Source organism: Morchella importuna (genome assembly GCF_003444635.1).
Source record: "Morchella importuna strain M04M26 chromosome Unknown Morimp01GS020, whole genome shotgun sequence".
NCBI lineage: Eukaryota > Fungi > Ascomycota > Pezizomycetes > Pezizales > Morchellaceae > Morchella > Morchella importuna.
The window spans coordinates 826,375-851,049 of record NW_025763417.1 but is presented as its reverse complement, the minus strand read 5'-3'; the positions used below and the strand labels follow the sequence as shown (position 1 = coordinate 851,049).

At 47.4% G+C, this 24,675-nt stretch overlaps 4 protein-coding genes across 4 annotated transcripts; all 4 read right to left on the bottom strand.

Moving 5' to 3' along the window:
* Positions 1–3,835: 3,835 nt before the first annotated feature.
* Positions 3,836–4,577, bottom strand: LAJ45_06862 (uncharacterized protein; the record flags this gene model as incomplete). Its single annotated transcript, XM_046116423.1, has 2 exons — positions 3,836–3,967; positions 4,197–4,577. 2 exons carry the CDS (start codon positions 4,575–4,577, stop codon positions 3,836–3,838), a joined length of 513 nt encoding a protein of 170 aa, XP_045970626.1.
* Positions 4,578–6,968: 2,391 nt separating this feature from the next.
* LAJ45_06861 (uncharacterized protein) lies at positions 6,969–7,893 on the bottom strand (the record flags this gene model as incomplete). Its single annotated transcript, XM_046116422.1, has 2 exons — positions 6,969–7,241; positions 7,291–7,893. 2 exons carry the CDS (start codon positions 7,891–7,893, stop codon positions 6,969–6,971), a joined length of 876 nt encoding a protein of 291 aa, XP_045970625.1.
* A 6,765-nt stretch (positions 7,894–14,658) lies between these two features.
* LAJ45_06860 (uncharacterized protein) lies at positions 14,659–17,654 on the bottom strand (the record flags this gene model as incomplete). The annotated part of the gene is made up of 2 exons (XM_046116421.1): positions 14,659–15,018; positions 15,069–17,654. 2 exons carry the CDS (start codon positions 17,652–17,654, stop codon positions 14,659–14,661), a joined length of 2,946 nt encoding a protein of 981 aa, XP_045970624.1.
* A 427-nt stretch (positions 17,655–18,081) lies between these two features.
* On the bottom strand, positions 18,082–20,649 carry LAJ45_06859 (uncharacterized protein; the record flags this gene model as incomplete). Its single annotated transcript, XM_046116420.1, has 4 exons — positions 18,082–19,737; positions 19,800–20,045; positions 20,359–20,371; positions 20,534–20,649. The coding sequence occupies 4 exons, from the start codon at positions 20,647–20,649 to the stop codon at positions 18,082–18,084; spliced, it is 2,031 nt and encodes a 676-aa protein (XP_045970623.1).
* Positions 20,650–24,675: the final 4,026 nt, after the last annotated feature.

The window sequence follows — 24,675 nt, the reverse complement described above, 5'->3', positions numbered from 1 at the left end:
GAAATGGCTCCGTTACAATTTCGGAGATACTGTTCCATGATGGCATTGATTCTTTCAGTTTGTCCATCGGTTTGGGGGTGAAATGCGGTGGAGAATCGTGGAGATATTTCCAGGCGTTTGCAAAGTGACTTCCAAAATTCCGCGACAAATTGCGTTCCTCTATCGGACACAACCGTATCAGGTAGTCCATGTAATTTCCAAACGTTATCGATATATAGCCTTGCTACTTCCTTCGAATCCACCTCTTTAGTTGTTGGTATTAGGTGTCGCATTTTGGTTAGTCTATCAACAACAACTAGAATCGCATTGTAACCCTCACTCTCCGGAAGGTCGGTTACAAAATCCATTGAGATATCTGTCCATGGTCCATCGGGTATTGGCATGGGACGAAGTACCCCATAAGGCGCATTACGTGGTGCCTTGCTACGGACACACATATTGCAATTCCTAACATATCGATCGGCATCCTTTCGCATTTGTGGCCAATAATACTCCCGACTTAAGAGTTCCAAGGTCTTTGCCCTACCCGGATGGCCTGCCGATGGTTTGTCATGATGTTCTTTCAGGAGTCTCAGCCGGAGGTCATTGTCCTTCGGTACGTAGAGTGCGCCTCGATAAAGTAGCCGACCATTGTTATCCTCCATACATTCGGCAAGTGAAATTTTATTCGAATGGCGAATGTCATTCCGAAGCATAGCAAGGATTTCGTTTTGGAAACTATCGACTAGGTAAGCTTTTGAAAACAACTCCTCCACAGTAGACATTCCTTCAGCGGATTCATTTGATAAAGAACCCGCGAACAAACTTAGCTTTGTATCCAAATTCTTTCGTTTCAGAACCACTTGGCTCTGATGTGTCAACCGTTCATCCCCCTCTTTAGGTAGGTCACCTGACCTTCTAGTTAATGCATCCGGTTTCGCTCCTTGTTTTCCTGGTCGGAATTGTATAACAAAATCAAAACGTGAAAGGAATTCAGACCAACGAGCTTGTCGACGGTTTAGCAATTTTGTTGTCATAAAATATTCTAGATTCCGGTGATCGCTAAGAACTTCAATAGGGAATTGTGCTCCTTCCAGATGATGCCGCCATTCTTCGAAACATCGTACGATTGCTAGGAGTTCCTTATCATAGATTTCATAGTTACATTCCGCAGGGGAATGTTTCTTAGAAAAGAAAGCGACTGGATGTAGAATTCCTTCATCATCGCGTTGTGAGAGAATTCCTGCTGAAACATAATCGGATGCATCGGTTTCCACTACTATCTTTCGTTCTGGATCAAAATGAACTAGTATAGGTGCCATTGTAAACATCTTTTTCAAGGTTTGAAATGCTTTCTCCCTTTCATCCGTCCATTCGAATTTAACGTTTTTCTTCGTTAGAGCTGTAAGTGGGGCGACAATCTTTGAATATCCTAAAATAAACCGTCGATAAAAATTCGCAAACCCCAAAAATACTTGAACATCATGAAGATTCGTCGGTATAGACCATTCTAGAACATCAATAACTTTCTTGGGATCCATTCTGTTACCATTTGGGGTGAGGATTAGGCCGAGGTATTTCGTTTCTTGAACCATAAATTCGCATTTTTCGGGTTTGAGATGAACATGATTCTCATCAAGTACCTTTAAAACCTTTTGAATATGGTCTTTGTGCTCTGCAAGGGATTCGGAGTAGATGAGAATATCATCTAGATAGGCCGTTACAAATTGATCGAGGTAGGGGCGCAGGATATCATTGATCCAGTGTTGAAATGTAGCGGGAGCATTCGCTAATCCAAAAGGCATTACCGTGTATTCAAAATGTCCATATCGAGTCTGGAACGCCGTTTTCCACTCATCTCCTTCCGCTATCCTGATCTGGTTGTAACCCCAACGTAAATCCAATTTAGTGTAATATTTCGCTCTTGACAATTTGGCTAAGGTTTCCTTCAATAATGGCAATGGATAACGATTCTTAATCGTAATTGCATTAAGACCTCGATAGTCGACACATAAACGAAGAGTTCCATCGGCTTTCTTGACGAATAATATAGGTGCTCCTGCTGGCGATTCACTATGTTGGATGATTCCCTTAGGTAGGTTCTCTTGAAGGTACTCCCAGAGTGCCTTCAATTCAACTTGAGATAGGGCATATATTGGTCCCCATGGCGGTTGCTTGCCTTCCTCTAATACTATTTTCATATCATGGAACGGTCGATGTGGCGGAAGTGCAGAAGCATCATATTCTTCAAACATATGTATATAGTGATGGAACTCCTTTGGTATTAGTTGGTTGATATCGATGGTAGGTTCCCCGGTCGCCGAAACGGTAACGGTATGGGTTTCCGGTAGAGGAATTGATATGCCATGAACCGTAACTGTGGTTCCACTAAGCGAGCAATTTTGACAGCAGTTTTGAGAGTCGAAGATAAGTAAATTTTCCTTTGGCCGAATGGTAACGTCATGACGTCGCATCCAAGGTATCCCCATCACAATCGGATAGTGTCCCAACTTTGTCACAAAACATGATGCAGTCTCTCGATGGCCATGAATGTCTAGCGAGACATCGATAATATGGGTAATCTTTCCTGACTTGATCGGTCTGCCGTCTATAACGTCTACGTGGCGCGGTATTTTGAGGGGAGTCATGGTGAGATTGTTGTGGCGTGCAAAAGATTCATCGATGAAAGCATATCCTGATGCTCCGGTATCAATAAGGGCGTAGGTGGGTACGAAAGTATTTTTATTCTGTGAGATTGAACAAGTTACTACAAATTGGTTCCCATCCATTTCCTCCTCTGATACCGAAAAACCAGAAATATGCATTTCAGAAAAATCCTCAAATGGTCCCTGGGCTAAGCCACTTAGTGCAGGGACAAATCTTTTGCCGACTCGTTATCGCTTCCATCATTTTCCTCTACTCTCAACGCCGCTCCCCTCATCACCGGTCTCCTTGGTTGATTTCCAGTTGCCCTTGCTTGGGGGCAGTCTCTAACCATGTGGCCGACCCCTCCGCAATAGAAACATCGGCCCTCAGCTAAGCGGGCATTTCTTTCGGTAGGGTTGGGGCGACGACGTCCCCCAGACAGATCCATCGGTACATCACCTCCCGGGCGGAACGAGGGATGGTTCTCAGGGGCAGGTGCGTTGACAGCTGGGGCGGCAGCACGAGGAATGGGGGCACGATTCCCCGGTGGGGGGCGAGAGATCGGAGCAGCAGTAGCATTCCAAGGCTTTTTATTTCCTCGCTTAGCTTCTGCCGCTCGTCGTCGATTATCCAACCGTTGCAAGAGTGTCGCACTGTAACGGGGGCGGACTATCTATGTATCGCTAGAATCCAATAGAATAGATGCGGCCGTGCAAGATAGAAATCAGGTGCAGATTTATTCAAAGATACTATCGCTTAGAACTCAATAATCTTTAAGGGCTCTGCTTGTAACGGGGGCAGCCTATCTATGTATCGCTAGAATCCAATAGAATAGATGCGGCCGTGCAAGATAGAAATCAGGTGCAGATTTATTCAAAGATACTATCGCTAGAACTCAATAATCTTTAAGGGCTCTGCTACCGATAATGGTCTACTCGAAGATGAGGATCAGGTCAGTTGGGCGGGAATGATCCTGAGTACTTATACTCCAAAGGATTCTATTCTCTGCTCCTACTTCCTTACTAAGTTCCGGTGCTGCCTCCTAGTGGAAGGGAAGCAATACCATCGCTACCCCGCTTCTCTCTAAGCGTCAGCGAGTGCTTCTGATTCCGAAGGCAACCACCCTTAGTCAAAGCCTTTGTAACACCTGCAGCCTTTGTTGCCACACAACTAGGGGCCTGCATGAATGAGCTGCCGCTCAGGTGTAAGCTTAATCATTGCAGTAGAGCTTCCGCTTATTGTAGACTTCCCAGGCATAGTCTCTTCCACTGCTGGCGGACTTCCAATGCTCAGAGGATGTGGAGGATCGCTGAGCACTCAGAGCTTCACTCTGGCTAGCCTTCTAATCATTGGCGAGGCACAGACTCGTCAGTCATTGCTCCCATGAGTAGATCCTCTTCCTAGCGCTCAGAATGTAGTTACTCTGACAGTTGGTAGCTAACCACACTGCCGGTACTTGCATGTCACTGTGCAACTGGCTTCTAACAATAACTCTCAGCATGTAACCGGGCCCTGTGTGTACTCATACACCAGACAGTTGGAATGGCTCCGTTACACGCACATGCATCTACCGTCGTAGGAGTTTCATGGTGTATCATTGATTCATCGAGTTCCGCATTAATGCCTTCCATCAAAGCCTCAATCCTAGAGACTTCATCCATCCCTGACTCGGCAGCATACCGTTGAAATTCGGCGAAGTAATCGGCAAAGGTTCGGTTTCGTTGACGGATGTTCCTAAGATTCCTCCTAGCCGTACGCATTCGATCAGGATCCCCGAAAGCAGTATCCAAGATTTCATAAAACCGTAACATGGAAGGCAAAGCGATACCTTCTTCTCCGACATATTGTAAGAACTGATTGGCGGCAACACCCTCCAATCGGCTGAATGCATAGGATAACTTAGACTGTAGTGTGGGAAAGCGGTCGGCATTTCCCAATAGCTTGATCCTCATCTGTTGCTTGAATAGGTGTAGTCTTTCTCGATCGCGATCTCCCCTAAATACTTCTGTAACGGGGGTGCCTTGAAAGGGCGCGACCGTGACTTCGATCAGGTAGATAGGCAGAAAGGAATTCGACAAGCTATCCTTTCGGCTCGTTCGATGGAAAGATAGAGTTTCATTTGTTTGATCGTTATTTGTAGTCTAGAAACTTAATAACTTTAAGGGGGCTCCTCGCTGGTAAAGACTCGCTGATCCCCCCGAAACCAAGCTGGGGCAACCGAGTTCCTTTATGGAAGTTCGGCGCCCCTTCCTTCATTACCTCTTTCCTTTTTTCACTGGCCGTCCGCCTTTCAAATAATCTGGGGGCACCACCTATTTTCTATCAGGGGGGAGGAGAAGAGTTGCTACCACACCGCGGACGAATTTTCGTCCGAGTCAAATCTCGCAATCCTTGCCAAGAAAGGGTCGGGATCCTAGGAACTAGAGGAAACAGCCGACCAGACAGCAATTGCTTATTCAGAGTATTTAGAATAGATTTGGGTGTTTTTAAAGCAAAGGTTTGCTTTGGTAGTTTGGGTCGCACTCTTACTCCCCCCAAAGATGCACCGGGCTGAAACAGGAGGGTTCCGGCGGTTCGACGCTCCGGGGGTTATTTTTGGGGGTCTAAAACGTGTTTATTTTGCAGTGTTTCCTCAACTCCGCAATGCGTTCATTCAACCACCCCAAATGGACCGGAGCATCGCCAGGATCCTTTCTGACGTGGTAAAGCATATTTTCCGGGCATCGGCTGCAAAGTTATTGCGCCTCAAAGGTTGAATGCCAAGGTAGGGTAACTTATGTTTGGGGTTACCCTTCCTTATTTGGTCTGCTCGTCCTGCTGCTCTAGTTTTGGTCCAGTCGTCTAGCTTGACTTGTAAGACTTCTTGCTCGCCAGGATCTCTACCCTCTATACCAATAGAGGTAGGGGCGCATCTGCCCTTCTCTTCACCCATCGATGAAGAACCAGCTGCGGTTAACCTAGGGCCGTATGGCTTGACTGGTAGAACAGGTATTTTTGTAACAGCCCTACTGTGGCCCTGTTACACTACTCCTCCCTCCGGTAGACTCGTCCCGAGTCTAACCTAGGGTTTTTGGTATGGTACGTTATGAGCATACAAGAAAATGTAGCTCTAATAATCATTCCATACAAACTCAATGTAACGGGGACAGCCTTTCCTCGTATCGCTAGAATCCGAGAGAAAGGATTTGGCCGTGCAAGATAGAAATCAGGAAATCGGATAGTTGGGCGGGAAGGATCCTGAGTACTTATACTCCAAAGGATTCCATTCCCTGCTCCTACTCCCTTACTAAGTTCTGGTGATCCCTTCTAGCGGAAGGGAAGCAATACCACCGCTACCCCGCTTCTCTCTAAGCGTTAGCGGGTGCTTCCGGTTCCGAAGGCAACCACCCTTAGTCAAAGCCTTTGTAACACCTGCAGTCTTGATTGTCGCACAACCGGGACCTGCATGAATGAGCTACCGCTCAGGCGTAAGCTTAATCATTGCTGTAGAGCTCTTCACTTATTGTAGACTTTCCCAGGCATAGTCCCTGCCACTACCGGCGGACTTATCATGCTCAGAGGATGTAGAGGATCGCCGAGCACTCAGAGCTTCACTCTGGCTGGCCTTCTAATCATTGGCGAGGCATAGACTCGTCAATCATTGCTCCCATGAATAGATCCTCTTCCTAGCGCTCAGAATGTAGTTACTCTGACAGCTGGTAGCTAACCACACTGCCGGTACTTGCATGTCACTGTGCAACTGGCTTCTATCAATAACTCTCAGCATGTAACCGGGCCCTGTGTGTACTCATACACCAGACAGTTGAAATGGCTCCGTTACACTCTATTTTTTGCATCCATTTCTATTGACAAAGGAAACCTCAAGTGAAACGTGTGACCTAACAAGGGGAGACTCGTTTTCTCCACGCTTATCCCAGAACACTCCGTCGTCTCGGTTTCCCGCACTTTCCTGTATTACCATGCGTCCCATGATTTTCGGGGATACTTCGCATGGAACTCTCGGAGTGGCTCGTCTGCCATTCCTTACAACAATTTGTACGGTTCCCAAGAGTCTTCTGAGAGATAACCCTCCCAGGTAATCCGATATTGCACGAACTTCTTCCCACGACCAGCCTGCTGTCATTGGCTATCGGCTATTTTCTTGAGAACGTAACTGCCTTCCCCTTGAACCTCATCCGGAGGTGGAAGCAGTATAGCTCGTTGAGGGTCCAGCAGAGATATATGGAAGATATCATGAATGTTCCACTGAGTGGGTAGATTCAGCCTGTAGGACGCGACTCCAAGTTTCCCGACAACCTCAAAGGGACCCATTTTTTTTTTTGGTGGTCTAGCTTATTTGAGGGTCACTTGGTTAAGATGTTGCATCGGTCCAGCATCACCTCGTCCCTAACCTTCAGTTCTGGAGCACTCATCTGTTTCTGATCATACCATTTTTTCTGCTGTGCTTGTGCCGCGCTGGACGCGTCGAAGTTGTCTAGTTTCCGTTTAAGTGAGGGCCAAGTGGAATCTGGTTGAAACCTATAGTTCGCGTAGAATGGCGATGCTTTGGTTGACTCTTGGGTGGCCGTGTTGTAGGCGTACTTGGCAAGCGGGAGTAACTCTGCCCAATCGTCCCGCTGACAGAAGCAATAGTTTTTTGAGATACTGTTCTAGCGTTTGGTTGACTCTCTCAGTTTGCCCGTCAGTTTGAGGACGATATGTTTCGAATCTAGAGTCCTGATCGGAGATAATCTCCTCAGGAAGTCCATGCAGTCGCCATATCTCCCGGAGGAAGATTTGAGCAAGTTCTTCGATGGTTGCTTTGGTGATAAAGTCCATTGAAATGGAACTCCAAGGAATAGAGAGGACCTCTAAAGGTTGCAACATCCCTTTCTTCTTGTGTGTTTGAGGCTTTAGCGCGTTGACATGTATCGCAACTCTGAACGTATTCTTCCACATCGTTGTCCATCTTTTGGCAAAGGACAGTGCCCGAAGGCGTTCTGCCGTTTTGAATTGTCCAAAGTGACCAGCAGTCTTCGAATCATGTAGGGCGCTCAGGATCTTGAGCTTCAGTTCCCGATGATTTGGAATGTACCACCTTTCCTTATAGAAGACCTGTCCGTCCTTTAAAGTCAGGTATCGGTTCACCAGATTCCCAGAGGTGTTCTCAATGGCTTTTTTCAAAGTAAGGTACTCTGGATCTAAGGCTGCTTGAGCCCAGATTTCATCCAGGAGCACCGGTGTGAGTTTGCAGATTTGGGCTGATCTTGCACATGCTGAGTTGATCATAACGATCGGGTGTTGGACAGAACCCATTATAAGTTGTCCTGGCTTAAACAAGAATTTCAGGGTCTTGATGAGCCTTACCCCCCTCTTTAAGGGCGTGGTCCCAACGCCGCGACAAGATGTCTGGTTTGGCGTTTTTAGTTTTCCAGGGCGGTATACAACTTTGAAGTCAAACTCCGCGAGGTTGGCCGCCCATCGAGCTTATCTCGGTTTCAGCGCCCCCCCCTTTTTTTTTTTTTTTTACTGGTTGGTGACGACCGTGACCGTATCTTTGTAGGAACGCAGAAGGTGACTCCGGGGGTGGTGTACCTCTATGGGATTCCGGGGACAACCCCTTGGCGAACCCAGGCTGGAGGAAACCCAGAGGTGTAACGGAGGTAAAGCGAGCCCAACTCATGCCTAGGTTCGGAAATATGGGAACTGAGGATCTTATCATCCACTAACTGACCCTTGGCTGTGAGGGTAAGGGCCTTCCATTGGGCTGCCGCATCATCCCTAGAGATAGCTTCGCCAAAGGCTGCTCTGAGAGCATCCACAAAGGAATCCCAGCACTTCCATTTCTCATCTAACACCACAGACATCCCAGCTATCCGGTTGGCAGAAGCTTGGTCAATGGAGCTGTGGTAAGCCTCATACCAGTTGGCTGGGGCTTCTCCTTCCATCAGGTTACCAGCATATCGGATCCTAACCTCTTCGTAGGTAAAGAACTGGCTTTCAATGGAGAAGACATTCTCACATTGCCTGATGAAGGTCTCCACATTGTTTGCTTTGCCATTGAACTTGGCCTGAGGGTGTGCCTTTGGTTCTCGGGCCCTGGAGGCAGCGGAGGGGTGTGAGGGGGCCGGAGGTCTCATGAACTGTGTCATGGAGGCCAGGAGCTCTGTCTGCTGCTTCTCCAGCATCTTCCTGAGGTATCTCCGCCATCCTCTCCTATCTCCATACTCAGGCTCCGAATCTGAACTATCTGAGTCCCCTCCCGGGTTGGGATCGCCACCAACCGGGGGGACTATTCCATTTTGTCCACCATTACCCGCTGGTTCTGGGTTCTGGTTTTTTCTCCACCGGGGGTTTCCCTCCGGCTGGAGGCTTCCCTCCGGCTGGAGGTTTCTCCTGGGAGACTTCGCTCGTTGAAGCATGACACAATGGCACCTAACTCCTTGTCGTGAACGTCATAATTCCGTTCGGCTTGTGACATCATTTTGGAGTAAAAGACTCCTGGATACCACTTGTTGTCATCTCGGTGGAATTGGGACGGTATGCTAGATTTAGCGAAGTTGGAGGCATCGGTCTCAATCTTGGTAGCTAGCTCGGCATCAAAGTGGGCTAGTACGGGGGCGGATGGAAGGCCTCTTTCAGGACTTCGAACGCATGCTCCTATCCCTCAGACCAGGTAAACTCGGTGTCCTTGTCTCCTTCCACGGTTAGTGCCGGGTTCGGTTAAAGCCGGACCGAACTCCTGCTTCGGCTAACCACGCTGATTCTCGGAACTGGAATAGGAGTTCGCTTATAAAAGCGGGGTATCCGTCGAACTAAGGAGGGTAAGAATTCTTTTCCTTCTATTCATTCTACACTCCAGGGAGTTCGATCTTTCCACACCCAACACCAAATTTATCACCTCCTTTCAGCAATAATGTTTTTCTTTATTCTATTCCTCTCTTTGTTCATTGCGATCAATTCGTCTATTGTACAAGCGTTTTTATCTAACGCTAGTCGATCTCGGCGGGGGACAAGGCTTAGATCCTCAACTGGTGCGGTTGTTACTGATCTCCTGGAGCTGGATGGTGGTAACACCATCCACGCTCGGAGAGTTGCTCGTAAAGCCGTCCGATCACGGAGTGCTATGAGGTAGGCATGATCCAGCGAGTTGTGTAACCTCTTCTTACTACCGCTAATGCTTCCACAGGCATGCTGTTCCTCGGAGTTTGGAGACCTCGACCTTCGATGGCCATTTCAACCAGGTCCCATTTCTGACTCGGGAGGATTACCGTCGTCCTTATCCCTTCTCCCAACCAGGGGACAGAAGTGTTGGTCAGGCTCGTGTCCGTGCGGCACTGATGGAGAAACGGGAACAGGTGCGGTGGATGCGGGATGAGATTGCGCGAGATGGAAGGGGAGCTGAGTGGATGCGGCAGCGAGTGGTCCAAGAAGAGGCAAGGGAGAGACAAAGACTGGCTCTCCAAGCATATTACGAGGCATGGTGGCGCCAGAAGAAAGCCAGTTATCCCCCTCTTCCGGACTCTTCCTGCCGTCATCGTGGACGAAGTAACGTTGACTTTGGTTGGGACTGGGGCCCAGATGGGGAATGGGGGCCGTTGGTCAATGGGACTATCAGGATTTTCTAGGAGCGATCCTGAATGTGGTCTCCTTTCCGAGCGAAGCTGGGCGCTATAACCCTTTGAGCGAATGTGGGCGCTATAACCCTTTGAGCGAATGTGGGCGCTATAACCCTCTGACGGATACAGTGGAGACCATAGTAAAGTGTTAGCCTCTCCCATGCCAGCCTGAGCTGAAAAAAAAAAAGCTAACTGCTCGGTTATTTCAGCCTTGAAAGTGGTCCTAGGTGTTCAGGTAGGTTTTTTTCTTTCTCGTGGGGTTCTTTAAGCGAGGAGCTTAAAGTTATACTGTAACGGGGGTGCCTTGAAAGGGCGCGACCGTGACTTCGATCAGGTAGATAGGCAGAAAGGAATTCGACAAGCTATCCTTTCGGCTCGTTCGATGGAAAGATAGAGTTTCATTTGTTTGATCGTTATTTGTAGTCTAGAAACTTAATAACTTTAAGGGGGCTCCTCGCTGGTAAAGACTCGCTGATCCCCCCGAAACCAAGCTGGGGCAACCGAGTTCCTTTATGGAAGTTCGGCGCCCCTTCCTTCATTACCTCTTTCCTTTTTTCACTGGCCGTCCGCCTTTCAAATAATCTGGGGGCACCACCTATTTTCTATCAGGGGGGAGGAGAAGAGTTGCTACCACACCGCGGACGAATTTTCGTCCGAGTCAAATCTCGCAATCCTTGCCAAGAAAGGGTCGGGATCCTAGGAACTAGAGGAAACAGCCGACCAGACAGCAATTGCTTATTCAGAGTATTTAGAATAGATTTGGGTGTTTTTAAAGCAAAGGTTTGCTTTGGTAGTTTGGGTCGCACTCTTACTCCCCCCAAAGATGCACCGGGCTGAAACAGGAGGGTTCCGGCGGTTCGACGCTCCGGGGGTTATTTTTGGGGGTCTAAAACGTGTTTATTTTGCAGTGTTTCCTCAACTCCGCAATGCGTTCATTCAACCACCCCAAATGGACCGGAGCATCGCCAGGATCCTTTCTGACGTGGTAAAGCATATTTTCCGGGCATCGGCTGCAAAGTAATTGCGCCTCAAAGGTTGAATGCCAAGGTAGGGTAACTTATGTTTGGGATTACCCTTCCTTATTTGGTCTGCTCGTCCTGCTGCTCTAGTTTTGGTCCAGTCGTCTAGCTTGACTTGTAAGACTTCTTGCTCGCCAGGATCTCTACCCTCTATACCAATAGAGGTAGGGGCGCATCTGCCCTTCTCTTCACCCATCGATGAAGAACCAGCTGCGGTTAACCTAGGGCCGTATGGCTTGACTGGTAGAACAGGTATTTTTGTAACAGCCCTCCTGTGGCCCTGTTACAACTTCAGGGTCTGGGAGTTTTTCCGACCGTTGGGTAACCACTGGGACAGGTGGGACTGGAGGTACCGGTGGGGCATTATCTTCTCCAATTGGTTCTTCATCAGGGGCAACCACTTCAACAGCAACTCGATGGCCTCTGGCAGCGGCTAGATCTCGTTCAAACATTTCCCTCGCATTTCCAGCCTCCCTCTCCACCTCCTGTAAGTCCGTTGCATACTGAGTAAGGCCATGTTGTGCCCGTTGAAGAAGTGCATAGGCTTCTATTCCAACATTGCCATCCACCTCTGGGTGTTCTTGAAAAAAAATCTAAAGGGCATCGCTTAGCTGTTGGTAATCAATAGGAAGATGTGTCGCCATGGTAGACTATGGTGTTGTATTGGTTGGCAATAGAGGACGGAACTTGGTGTAACGGGGGTATATGGGGGTGAGGACTATGGTGCCAAGGAATACAACCGAGGCAAGGACGTAGCAATAGGTATTCAGGACTATGGACTTCGGGACGGCTCTACCTGGTATGACCAACCGGGGGAACCCTATGACGAGGCGTGGGACAAGAGTAGTATTCGTGGAGTAGATACAAGAAGTTCCGTGAAGAGAAAAGGAAAGGAAGGAAAACATGAGAAGGCACGAGACAACACCCCCTTATATACCCAGCCTCTAGTCCGTCGATGACTCATACCTCACGTAACGGAAACCAAAAGAACATAACGGAAAACCTATTACAAATCATAGTTCAACTGCGCTATTCCTTCTCTTCATAACCCAAACTATCACCTTAGCCGAAATATAATATTGCCGTTACAGACTGGTAGAACATGTACTTTTGTAACAGCCCTACTGTGGCTCTGTTACAGCCTACCTTGGAAGTCAACCTTTGAGGCGCAATAACTTAGCAACCGATGCTCGGAAAATATGCTTTACCATGTCAGAAAGGATCCTGACGATGCTCAGGTCCATTTGGGGTGGTTGAATGAACGCATTGCGGAGTTGAGGAAACACTGCAAAATAAACACGTTTTAGACCCCCAAAAATAACCCCCGGAGTGTCGAACCGCCGGAACCCTCCTGTTTCAGCCCGGTGCACCTTTGAGGGGGAGTAGGAGTACGACCCAAGCTACTAAAAGCAAACCTCGCTTTACAAAACACCAAATCTGTTCTAAAACAAATTGAATAAGCAATTGCTATCTGGTCGGTTGTTTCCGCTAGTTCTTAGTATCCCGACCAGCTCTTGGCAGAGATTGCGTGATTTGACTCGGGCGGAAGTTCGTCCGAGGTGGGGCAGCAACTCCTCTCGCCCCTCATAGAAAAAGGTCGCGGTGTCCCCGGGCTAGGGAGGGAGGGACGGCCTAGAGAGAAAAAGGGGAAAAAAAGGGGCGGAACTTCGATAAAAAGTACTCGGTTGCCCCCAGTTTGAACTCGGGGAGTCATGGAATCTTTACTAGCGAGGAGACTCCTTAAAGTTATTAAGTTTTTAGACTACAAATACGATCAAACAAATAAACTCCATCTTTGGATCGAACGAGCCCAATGATAATCCATCGTTCCCCGTTTACCATTTCTAATTTGATCGAAGTCACGGTCGTGCCCATCCTAGCACCCCCGTTACAAGGAGCTACCTCGGATGTCCAGAAGACGAGCTCGTTTTTAGACATCGGGACGATGTCTTTGAGGGATGGGAGAAGGTTTGGTGTTTAGCCTTCACGACATCGTCGGTTGACCAAGAGATATAGGGCTCTGATTGCGGGGCACTCAGCTGTCGGTATGCTGGTAAGAAATAACTTTGTGTTCAAGTTGTCTGGGGCGTCTGGGGCACCCAGGCATCACAAGACGAGACTTCATCTATTGCTGATGCTCCCATGCTGGTGTATGTCATTATATTCTCTACATATCGATAGGGATATAGCGTTAAGTGTACTCCATATGGAAACATTTCGGAAATTATTCGGTGAGGTTTAGTGAAGGTTTAGCTGAGATACGAAGTCTGGAAATAAGAGGTCCCCCCAACGATGACCTTTGGATGGAGGGTCTGTAGGATGCGGCTCTGTGGAGGAATTCGGTTGTTTTTATTGTTGTTTCGTGTTTTTGTATTTGGGCTGTGCTGTTTAGGTTTCGTTGCGCTCTTGTTAGCCGCCATATACGGATCAGGTGCATGCGATTGTCTTACTAATAAATAAATAAATAAATAAATAAAGTTAGGTCGAAGAGAGAAGTGACAAGTTGTTGCATTCATCAAGCGGTTACAAATAGCTTATAGATAGGTATTGTTTATTGGATATTTTTCTTTGAAGGATGTACCATCTCCCAAATAGATTCATTATACACTCGATCTAGGCTGTACTGATCTATGGATATAGCACTACGCGTATCACATTCATACTTGACGAGATCTGTTGTGAGTATAACAACTACAACTATAACGCCGACAGACTTTACAATTTTCCGATAATTTCGGAGAAGTATTAGATACCCAATTGCACAATACCGGGATTTACTCCGTCTCAAGTGTGGATGCGTAATTAATTAAGTAATCAATCAATCAATCAAGTGTGGATGAGTATCACAGATTCTCACTCGTTGGAATAATATAAAATCGGTAGCAAAGTACTAAACTACGCTCCACGGTTGCGCTTAGGTTTAGAATGGGGGCGGGTGCAAGCTAATTAAAACCAGTCCATGTTCATGTCGGAAGTGCATAACTACTAGTGCGAGCCCGGCTCCCTGTTCATATCAGAAGACCAGGAGAAGCTCGAATAGTATATCCAGGTTGTATATAACGTGGACATTTGTTTATACCCACACGAGGTCCTTGTCCACCCTTTCCTGCCTGGTAAGTTGCCACCTACCCCGTTTTTCTTTTCTTTCCCTCTGCTTTAGGATTGGTGAGAGAAATTACTTAGACCTTGCACTAGGCATGGCCTTTGATTTCTCATAGGTACGCTGCGCTGCCATCAGGGGTATTTTAAACCCTCGAGGATATTGTAAACTCAAGCACGACCATGGTCCTTTGCTCAAAAATCAAGGTCAACAATATAACTAACAAATGGCTACAATTATTTCCCGCTTGTCTCGTCAAGAGTCCCTATTACCAACCTATTGACAAAGGATAAAACTAAATGTAGCAACTACAAGCCTAAACGTCCGCATCCGCACCAAGATAGTTCGGCGAAGCATCTACAAGCCAATCCATCTGGATAGCCGATACTGACCTTGCAAAGGGCCTTGTTGTATATACAAACTCGTGATACATAATGGCCTCCACTTTCTTCCCAAAGAGCACACTACTAGGGTGTATTGCGACAGTCTGAGAGCCCAGGACTGTCCGGTAAGAGCCATCGGGCACGAGACGTGCAGTGTTGTGAAAGAAACCTTTAAGGAAGCATTTCAAGATGCGAGTGCCGTGCTCAGGGGTGATCAGTGTTTCGAGAGGGGAAGTCTCTTGAATAGACGACATAATGCGTTGACAATATTGGCGTAGCTGTTTTCGGACGTTCTTGTAATTCTTAGTAGGCATTATAACATATGGGAGATAGGGCGTCTTACAGCCCAATTTAACAGCGCTCTGTGGGACACAAAATGTTTCTCCGCCCACGCCTCCTTATGCAACTCCTGCGCTTCCCATCCTCTCACCACCTGCAATAGCATCAAATGATCACCCTCCCGCCTCTCAAATTCCTTCCTAGCCTCATCCATCTCCTCCCTCTTGTCCTCGCTTTGAGGGGTCACAAACAAATTCTCCACCGATAGCGCTGCAATGATATCAATCGCCTCCGGCAAGCACCCCATCTCCTTTTCCGCAGCAGCAATAAGCACCCTCGCCAGGGCTGGTGGCAACGGCAGCATCGCCATTTTGCGTCCTAGGCCGTTGATATTCCCACTATTGTCTAGAGCGCCCAGCGAAAATAATTGTTCTAGCCCTTTGATAAGGGACTCGCGCGTTGGTGGGTCGATATAGTCGAACCCTAGTATGTCCTCCTGTCCACGAGCTTTTAGTGTCAAGATTGCAGTGGCAATATCGCAGCGCAGGATTTCGGGGACGGTGGCTTCCTCAAGCGTGAGGAATTGGTCCTCGGTGAAGAGGCGGAAGCATTTTCCCGGTGCTTCACGGCCGGCTCGACCTGTGCGCTGCATAGCAGAGGATTTTGAGACGGGTGTTACAAGAAGTGACTCTAGTCCAATGCGGGGCCGGTATTGTTTCGTTTTAACCTTACCGCAGTCAATGACGTGCCGGACACCTGAGACGGTCACAGAGGTCTCGGCGATATTGGTGGCCAGGATTACTTTTCGCATGTTACGCTCTGGGGCAGGTCGAAAGACCTTCTGTTGTTGGAGTTGAGGGAGGGCGGCGTAGAGAGGGAGAACGTGGATTTTGGGAACGTTTTTGTCCATGGATTTTGCATAATCCTCAACGAGCTTTTGTAAGGCTTCAATCTCTTCCTGGCCTGTCAAGAATACCAAGATGTCACCTGGCATTGGCTCCCCATAGTGGATTTGGAAGATTGTCCGGAGAGCTGCATCGACATAGTCTGCCACTGGCTCGGGTGAGTGGTATAACTCTACGGGAAACTGTCTTCCGGGAACTTGGAATTTTGCAACTGTGCTAGGGATTTCCGTAACCTTGGCTTCCTCAGTGCTGTTGTCCTCTTCTGCATCGCTGATATGGCAACCAGTAAATTCATCCTCGTCACTTATATCTGTGCGCGTAATAGCCCGGGAGTCGTTCTGGCTGGTAGAGCTGTTTCCATTAACATATATGTCATTTGCGCCTCGGTCTTTCTCCAAGAACCATGCCATTCGCCCAACTTCAATTGTGGCACTCATGATGACCAGTTTCATATTTGCACCAGAATTCTCTCCCCGCGCACCATAGACAAGACTTCTTAAGAAGCCCATGACCAAGTCGGTCCCCACTGTCCTTTCGTGTGCTTCGTCGACAATGATTGCCGAATATTGTTTCAACAGCGGATCATGTAGCATTTCCTGTAGCAGCATACCATCTGTCAAGAATTTAATTTTGGTCTTCTCTTTACTCGATTTATTATCGAACCTGACCGTATATCCGACTTCCTCTCCCAGATGAACCCCCATCTCCTGCGCAACACGCCGTGCAAGATTAATAGCAGCCACACGACGAGGTTGAGTAATCGCTATACAACCACCAACCAATAACTCTCTCCCTTTGGAATCTCGAATCTTTTGCTTCTGCATCCATGGTTCATTTACCAGGAACTGCCCGATCTGCGTACTCTTACCGCTACCAGTCTCTCCCAGCATGACCAGTACATTCTTCTCACGAAGAGCGCTTCGCAGATCATTCCGGTGCTCCCATATTGGTAGATTCTCCCGCTGTTTCCGTAGATTGGCAGCCTGGCCCTTCAGTTGTCCTTTATGGGGTATATTTGCCAGCGCTGGCGAAGACAATTTAGGCGGCAAGAATGAACTCGCAGTGGCTGCTACACCGCTGAGGAGTGGGAATGGTGTTGGACCATCGCTGTTTGGCCGCCTTCTTTTCTTGGCCTCATGAGTATGGCCACTCCCAGCCGCCTCCCGTTCAAGTTGCCTTTTTTTTTTATTCTGGAGGAAGGTGACTTCCGGGTCTTCTGCTTCAGCCTTTACATTTTCCAGCTGTAGATCAATGTTCTTCCTATCCTTCTTAGAATTCGTGATAGGCGCTGTATCAGCAGTGCGGACTTTCGCAATCTGCCGGGCCTTCTCTTCCTCCTTCTTGTGCACCTCTGCCTCATGCTCCGCAAGGCGACCCTCCTTTTCTGCTATAGCACGGGCTTCGGCTTCGCGGGCAAGGCATCTGGCAAGCCATTTTTCCTTCTTCTGCTCTTCCTTTAATTGGCGTTTGCTCCTTCCGGGGTGCTCCACAGCAGAGGATAAGGGCGAGGGTTGCGACAATGCTGGCTCCTTCACTATTGTTCCGTTTCGTTTGGATTTCTTAGGCTTCTTTCTTGATCCAGCGCTGTTTATGTCGGTTTCATGTGTAGATGTACAAGACCCTGTTTCGGGGGCAGCCGTGGGAGCACTGCTCGGTTTGGGTACGGAAAATATGTTGACTAGGGCCTTGGAGTTGGACTTGCCTGTGAGACCATCTTCGAAAGCGAGTTTGAGTTTTCCGAGCATTTTAGGGTTTGGGGAGGTATATTTATAAATCTATATGGGGCTAAGATGGCATGATATCGGGGCTGAAGAAGTCGGTGAGAGCTTGCTGAGCGCGGGATGAAATCTTTTTTTTTTTTTTTTGAAGATTACTGAATTAGCGGATGAGTATAGATGATTTGAGGGTTAGGGTTTCATTGATCGGAATCCTGGTTGCCGGTATATACTACATGTAACTACAGCAACACAGCAACACATGGTTACTGTGCCGACATACAAGCATACATGTAACCACATGTAACAGTAGCATATAATATCATATAATCTCAGGGCGGTATAGTTCTTTCTTGGGTAGCAGCAAACTCAAAGTCTACATGTACTTTAATCGTATATTTATTCTCAATATGCAGTACTCCTCAAACTCCTTCGGACAGCTTACACGCAGGTATTACTAATACATCAGTTCGTCCCCTTCATCATCATCATCGTCGATTCTCGCGGTTAATGGGCCTGCTAGACCTTGCATTCTCCTACCCACCAAGTCGATCTCACTCCCCAGGCTACCATTACTACCTTTTCTACCATACCCTCTTCCCCTGCTTACCCCGTTGGTCTTGGCTCTGCCTCTTCCGGGAAGAAGTGCCATTTCTAAAGGCTTGTCCTCATCCCCACTTGTCATACTTCCTCCTGTAAAGCTTCTTTCGTGATTTCTCCAGGTGCCATTTCCCAACTTTTCACCTTCGTCCTCAGGCTTATCTTCCAATATTTCTCTCAGCCATGCGGCACACTTACTGATCTCCCGGGCTGCCTCGGGATACAGTGCTCCCATCTGTAAGAATCCATGACTGATTCCGGGAATCAAACTAACTTCCACTCCATCATCTGACAAGCTGTACCGATGCTCCAGCCCCATGTCTCGCCGATGACGCCAGACGTCTTGTTTGGCCTGTCTGATTCTGCCAGCAAAAATGACGGTGTCGTCAACTAAAGGATCTCGTTCTCCTGTGAGGAAGAAGGTCTTAGGAAATCGTGCTAACAAGCTCTCGGGGGCGACGATTGGAGAGAGAAGAAAGTCGGTGGTGAAGTCAGGACGGTTATGAGGGCCAATGTAGAGAATTACCATGGCGCGCATCATCTCCGGAGTGAGAATACGGTCATTGAAGTATGAGAGCCGGGATGCCATTGCAAGCCTTGTTGAAAGTGGCTTCGGTCTGCTAGTAATAGTGGTGGGAACTTTATTATCGTCGAACTTTTTATCCAAGTCCACTCTCGGGATCACAGTCTTATTTCCTATGGGTGGTTCGGTATCGCTTTCCTCATCCTCATCGATATCGTCGTCCCTCCCCTTTACCTCTGGTTCAATGCCGCTGGCCTTCTCAAAATATTCGCTTTTTCTTTTTACGACATTCTTGTTTGTTCTCCTCATACCCTTTTGACGAACTAGTTTCATCTGGTCATCACTCATCCAGGAACTGATGCTAAGATCCAGGGATGGGTAAATTAAAACTAGACCATCCGGTAACGGGAGGCCTTGCCAACCCTCTTCCATCAAATGCCCTGTAGAGCTAGTACTTGTAGAATTGAGGATCATTAGAGTAACCCCAGCCGCATAATTCCCTCCCGCCGAATCCCCACTTAACGCTATTCTTGGTAGGACTTCCCCAGATAATCCAACGCACGCACCCCGTGTGTAGACGATACTATGATAAACATCATAGCACTCGTTGAGGGCGTATGGATATGGAAATTCTGGAGCGAGTTTATAGTCCACGGCAATAACAGGAATCCCAGGGCATTTTCTAGCCCAATAGAGAAGAGAGTCATCATAATGTCGAGGTGACATTGAGACGAAGCCTCCGCCGGGAAAATCAAGAATTATCTTCTTGCATGCTTGGAGTTCCTCTCGGGTTCCTTCAAAATATATCCAGGCGTCGACAGGTGTACGATATACTGATTCTTTAGGACGGGAAATGCGGATGTGACGAGGTCCAAACTTATTGGGCCTTGGATGAAGGAAGTTCGTAAGCGCTTTGAGATATGGAGTTGTAGATTTGTTCCAAGATATACGCATATGCTCGACTGTAATTGTTGCACGTACTCGACGAACCTAGAAAATTGATTCAATTAGTTGTCTTTACTAAAAACACAGGATAATGAAATAGAATTTACTTTCTCATCTGCTCTTTCGGCCGCCACCAGATAATACAGGCTAAAGATTATACTACACAAGTCTCTCAACCACTTGCTTTTTATTCTCATGGCGGTCCAAAAGCCAGCATCTAGTGCAGTCATGACCCATGTTGCGCGAAAATATGATCTTGTATATAGATTTGCGAGTGGCTCTGGGGATTCGAGATTGAGAAGCTTTGCAAAATTTCGAGAGACATACAGATACAGCAGTGTCAATGTCACAAGCTGGAATGAAGTCAGGCGTTTGCTGAAGTAACGAGAGATCCTTCGGATGAAAAGTATAGGTGGCCCGTGTGAATTTCCACGCAGTAAGTATCCAGTCCAAAAGAGCAAGACTGATATCACTTGAACTTTGCGAAATCGCCGCGAGGGGCGGCCAAGAACGTGATCTGGTTAATCCCCATGTTATGAGCCTCCTCCTATTTTTTTCTCGAATAGGAGAACATCCTCAAACAACAAAACTATGCCATGGTGGGCAATTAAAAGATATATAACTTACCAATCATTAAGAGTGATTAGGCAACATAAATCCACGAACCGAAACAAAAATCCTACAAGGTCAGGAAAGGGCTGTAATCTAAAGGAAATGAAAACGAAGAGGAACAAGAGGTATAAAAATTATACGTGTATGTGAGAGTGAAGAAATAAAGGAGAGCACAGAATCTATTAATGGGGGGTAGGAGGTTTAACTAGACCACCTGACCAATCCTTACAGTACTAGTAGAATCACCCCGGAACAGTCCTGCGCCATAGACGCACCTGGATCACTGATCTGGGCTATCAAGTATATCTGTAGGACTGTGTTGTCCCGGGCTTGTTCAAAAGGCATTCTCGGGACACAATGAACGATCAGCATGTGGAGGCGCGGAGAAAATCACATTCAGGAGCCGAGAACGCGGGGAGACATGTATTTCCCGACATCTCTGTTGACAGGTGTTGTGTGTGGGGATTTTCTGACATGTGAAAGTCATCTTCACATGTCAATACCTATGCCGTCATAGATCCGTCGGTTGTGAGGCTGATTTCCCTGCATGATGCCTCTGGACTTGGCGCCAGGATCCTTGCAGTCCTAAGTCACGGGGTTACATGTTACATGTATGTACCCAGGGGTGCCGGAAAGTGATGCAATGGCCAAATAGCCCATACTTCTCAACAACCAAACTAGCTAACAGAATGTGGAACAAATCTTTGGTAATTTAGAAGCTGGAGACCATAGTTATGGCGAGAGTTGATGTGGTTGACTGTTGCTTCTCCTTTTATTACTGTCTCTTATCACAAGTTGTCCTTCCCCAGGCTAAAAACCCCAAACCAACTTGAATGACCTGAAAAATTGCAGACTATGTTCTAGAGACTCATTTATCATGGGTATGACTAAAATATCTATCCTGCCCAAGCATTGTGTTGTGTTAAAAGTTGAAGTTCTGAGTACCTTTCGGCGTTGCTAGGTCAAGCGTTGCATCACTTTCCGGCACCCCCGGGTACATCATGATGTATATGTACTTATCACGCGGTGTTTGAATTTCTTAACGCTGCTCACCTTGAAAGGATAAATGCTTCTGGTTCGTTCTTAATACTGCACTATCCCTTAAACTGTCGATGCTGACCCCCCTATAACAGAGGAACTAAACTTGTATAAGAGATCTATTATTTAATAAGAGAGATAACGGGATTTGTTAGTAAGCCACACCGAATTTGCCTTTTTGGGGGGTCAGCATTTTCGCCTGTACAGTTAGGGATATCTAGTCGTTCACCATCTCTTGACGAATGCTGCCACTTGACAATTTACAGGGGTTCCAATTATGGCAAGAAACAGTCAAGCAACATTCAAGCTGCGTGATCTCCAGTTCTCCTAGCTTCTATTGGCCCAAAGTCCGCCCTGTTGTCAACTGTTAGTATTTAACTATATGGGATACAGCTTCCCTAACCTTCAATTTTCCCGTCATGGAATATTTGAGGATCGAAAAATAGCATACAGTTACCCCCCGTTGTAACGAAGTCTAAAGATTTAGATTACCAAACCCGTTGGTTAAAGCAGACTTATAAAGTTTTTTCGTTCTGTATTCCATCAAATATGCTGTGCGGGAGTCGAAATTTGAGGTCATGACACCTTCCTGAGAATTATATATAAATACCATATATAGGCACATATAGAGTCATCCCTCCTGTCCTTGACAAGCTGTAACGGTGGTCTATGGACGTAGGGACTATGGTGCCAAGGAATACAACCGAGGCGAGGACGTGGCAATAGGTATTCAGGACTATGGGCTATGGAGTGGCTCTATCTAGTATGACAACTAGTTGAACCCTATGACGAGGCGTAGAACAAAAGTAGTATTCGTTGGGGTAGATACAGGATTGGATTGGATTTTATATTGCTTTGAAGTACAGGACTTATCGCACGCCGGACCCTCCGCCAAACATAAGAGAGAAACAAAGGAAACGATGAAAGAAATTTAGGAGAAGGTACAGAAAAGAAAGGAGAAAAAACCAAAGAAACCGATCATCATTCCTCCGGGTCCTCCTCGTCCATTTCGTACCAGTCGAGTAGGTTGGTTTTTGTTGCAAACTGTAGAATCAGGTCTACGTTGAGGTTGGTGAATAGCCAGTTTTCCCAAGTGGGCGGCCCCGGGATTTTGTCCATAAGTGGCCTTCGTAGTTGTGTCCATCGTGGGCAGTCGATCATGGTGTGTTTGGAGGATTGTTCCGAGCCGCATTGGCAGGGTTCAGGTTCCGTAAATGCTGCATATCTGTCTATCCTAGTGACTTGACATCGTATGCGGTGGATGAGTTTTGCTTTGGATCGGAGGAGTTTTGCTCGCTTTGGTGGGATTTTTAGGGTTCCTGGTTCGTGGTAGTTGATGAGTGGGATGGAGTTCCATTCTTCTATCATGCGTTTGGTGAGGGTATCGTTTTGTATCCATCTTTCTCTGTGGTTACCTGGTTCCTGAAAGGGTAGCATGAGTGATGCAATCCGATGTAGGCCTGTGCCTTTAATGTTTTTTATTCTGGTGGGGAGGAGTTGGATGAGTCCTTCGTTGAGTGGGTGGTCCGCAGGGTGGCAGAGGATGCGCGTCCCGTACTTCCGCGATTTGTGGTTGAGGAGGTGTTCGAGTGGGGGAAGTGCTGCCTCTTTCAGTAGTTTTTCGGTTTTGGTCCAGCGGGGTAGGCCTGTTATAATCCTGGCGGCTTCGTTGTAGAGGGGGGATAATGATCGGAGGATGTGGTCGGCTCCTGTCCACCATGCCTCCGATCCCCATAGGATGGTGGGGAGGAAGCCTTGGACGATGAGGTGGTGGATGGATTTTGTTGTTGATCCTGGGAAGTAGGCGATGTTCCTGATTCTGCCTAGGGCTATGAGGCCTTTGGCGATGGTTTCTTCGATGTGTGGTCGGAAGGAGAGCGTTGAGTCCAGCCAGACTCCTACGTATTTGAGTCTATCTTTGGGGTGGATTTCTTCTTTTGCGATTTTTACCGAGTTCTTAGGGTCCGGGGTGCTTGATGTTGTGGGTTTGAAGAAGACGAGGTCGGATTTTTTGGTTTCATATTTGATGTTAAGGGGTTCTGCTTTCTTGATTCTTTCTTCCATCCTTTCGTTGAGTCTTTTGGTGATGAAGAGAGGGGACTTCGCGAGTTGGATGAGTGCGTCGTCGTCGATATAGGTGGTGTTGATTTCTTTGGGAGAGTTGGTGGGGTCTGTTATTACCCCGGCGTATATCATAAATAGTACTGGGGATAGGGGGGATTCTTGGGGTAGTCCTGAGGAATATGGTCGTGGTGGTTCCAGTTCGTGGTTAAATTGGAATTGAAGTGTTCGATTCGTGTTGAATTCCTTGCACCAGGTCGTCAGGTATGTTGGAAATCTTTGTTGGGTCATGATCTCGGCGAGTAGGAGGTGGTCGATACAGTTGAAGGCTCCTTGTATGTCATTTGTGAGGAGTGCTGGTCTGTCTGGGGTAGTTCCTGTAGTTCGCTTGATCAGGAGGTTTTGTTGGATGGGCGTGAGCGTGCGGAGTAAGGCATCGATCGCTGAGATAGTTGGTCTGCCTCCGAATTGGTCTTTACTAAGGGTTTCCAGGATGGTTCCGGCAGTGCATAATCTTGTTGCCACTATCTTTTCCAGTACTTTGCTAAAGCATTGTAGTAGGGAGATGGGTCGGTAGGCTTTGGCCGATGAGTAGTCGGATTTTCCTGGTTTCGGGCTTGGTATGCATTTTGCCACTTTCCATCGGTCCGGTTGGACTCCATGTCGGAGCATGGCTGAGAACATGTCCTGGAAGAGTTGGGTGTTTGACTTAATTGTTGCCTGTATGAAAGGATATGGTATGTTGTCAGGGCCAGTGGCCGAATGTGCTGGGCATGATTTGATTGCGGACGTGATTTCTTCTGTTGTTACTTCCTGGAAATCGTCACTAAGGTCAAAGGATGGGGGTCTGATTTGGAGTGGGGGGTTGTTGGGGGACGTCCAATTTGTGGGGAAGAGTTGGGCTCTTAGAGCTTGGCACTTCCCCGCAAACGTTTCTTCACCTTGTATAGTTGGGATTGTAATGTCCCTTTTTTTCCCCGTGTTGATTAGTTTCCAGATGGCACTTCCCTTGGCCTCTGTGAGTTCTTTTTCCCTTTGTTCCGCTTTGGCTTTTCGGATTGCTGCCGTCCATCTTCTACTGGTTTTCCTGAATGATTCCCTATCTTCGTCCTTTTGGGTGTTTCTGGCTTTCCTTTCTAGTGTGTTGAGGGTTGATTTGATTTCTTTCAGCTCTGGGGTCCACCATTTCTTAGATTTGATGTGTCCTTGGCTCCATGGGGTCACCTGATCTATCAGGTTATCTATATGTTCGAGTATGAAGTCGACCGATTG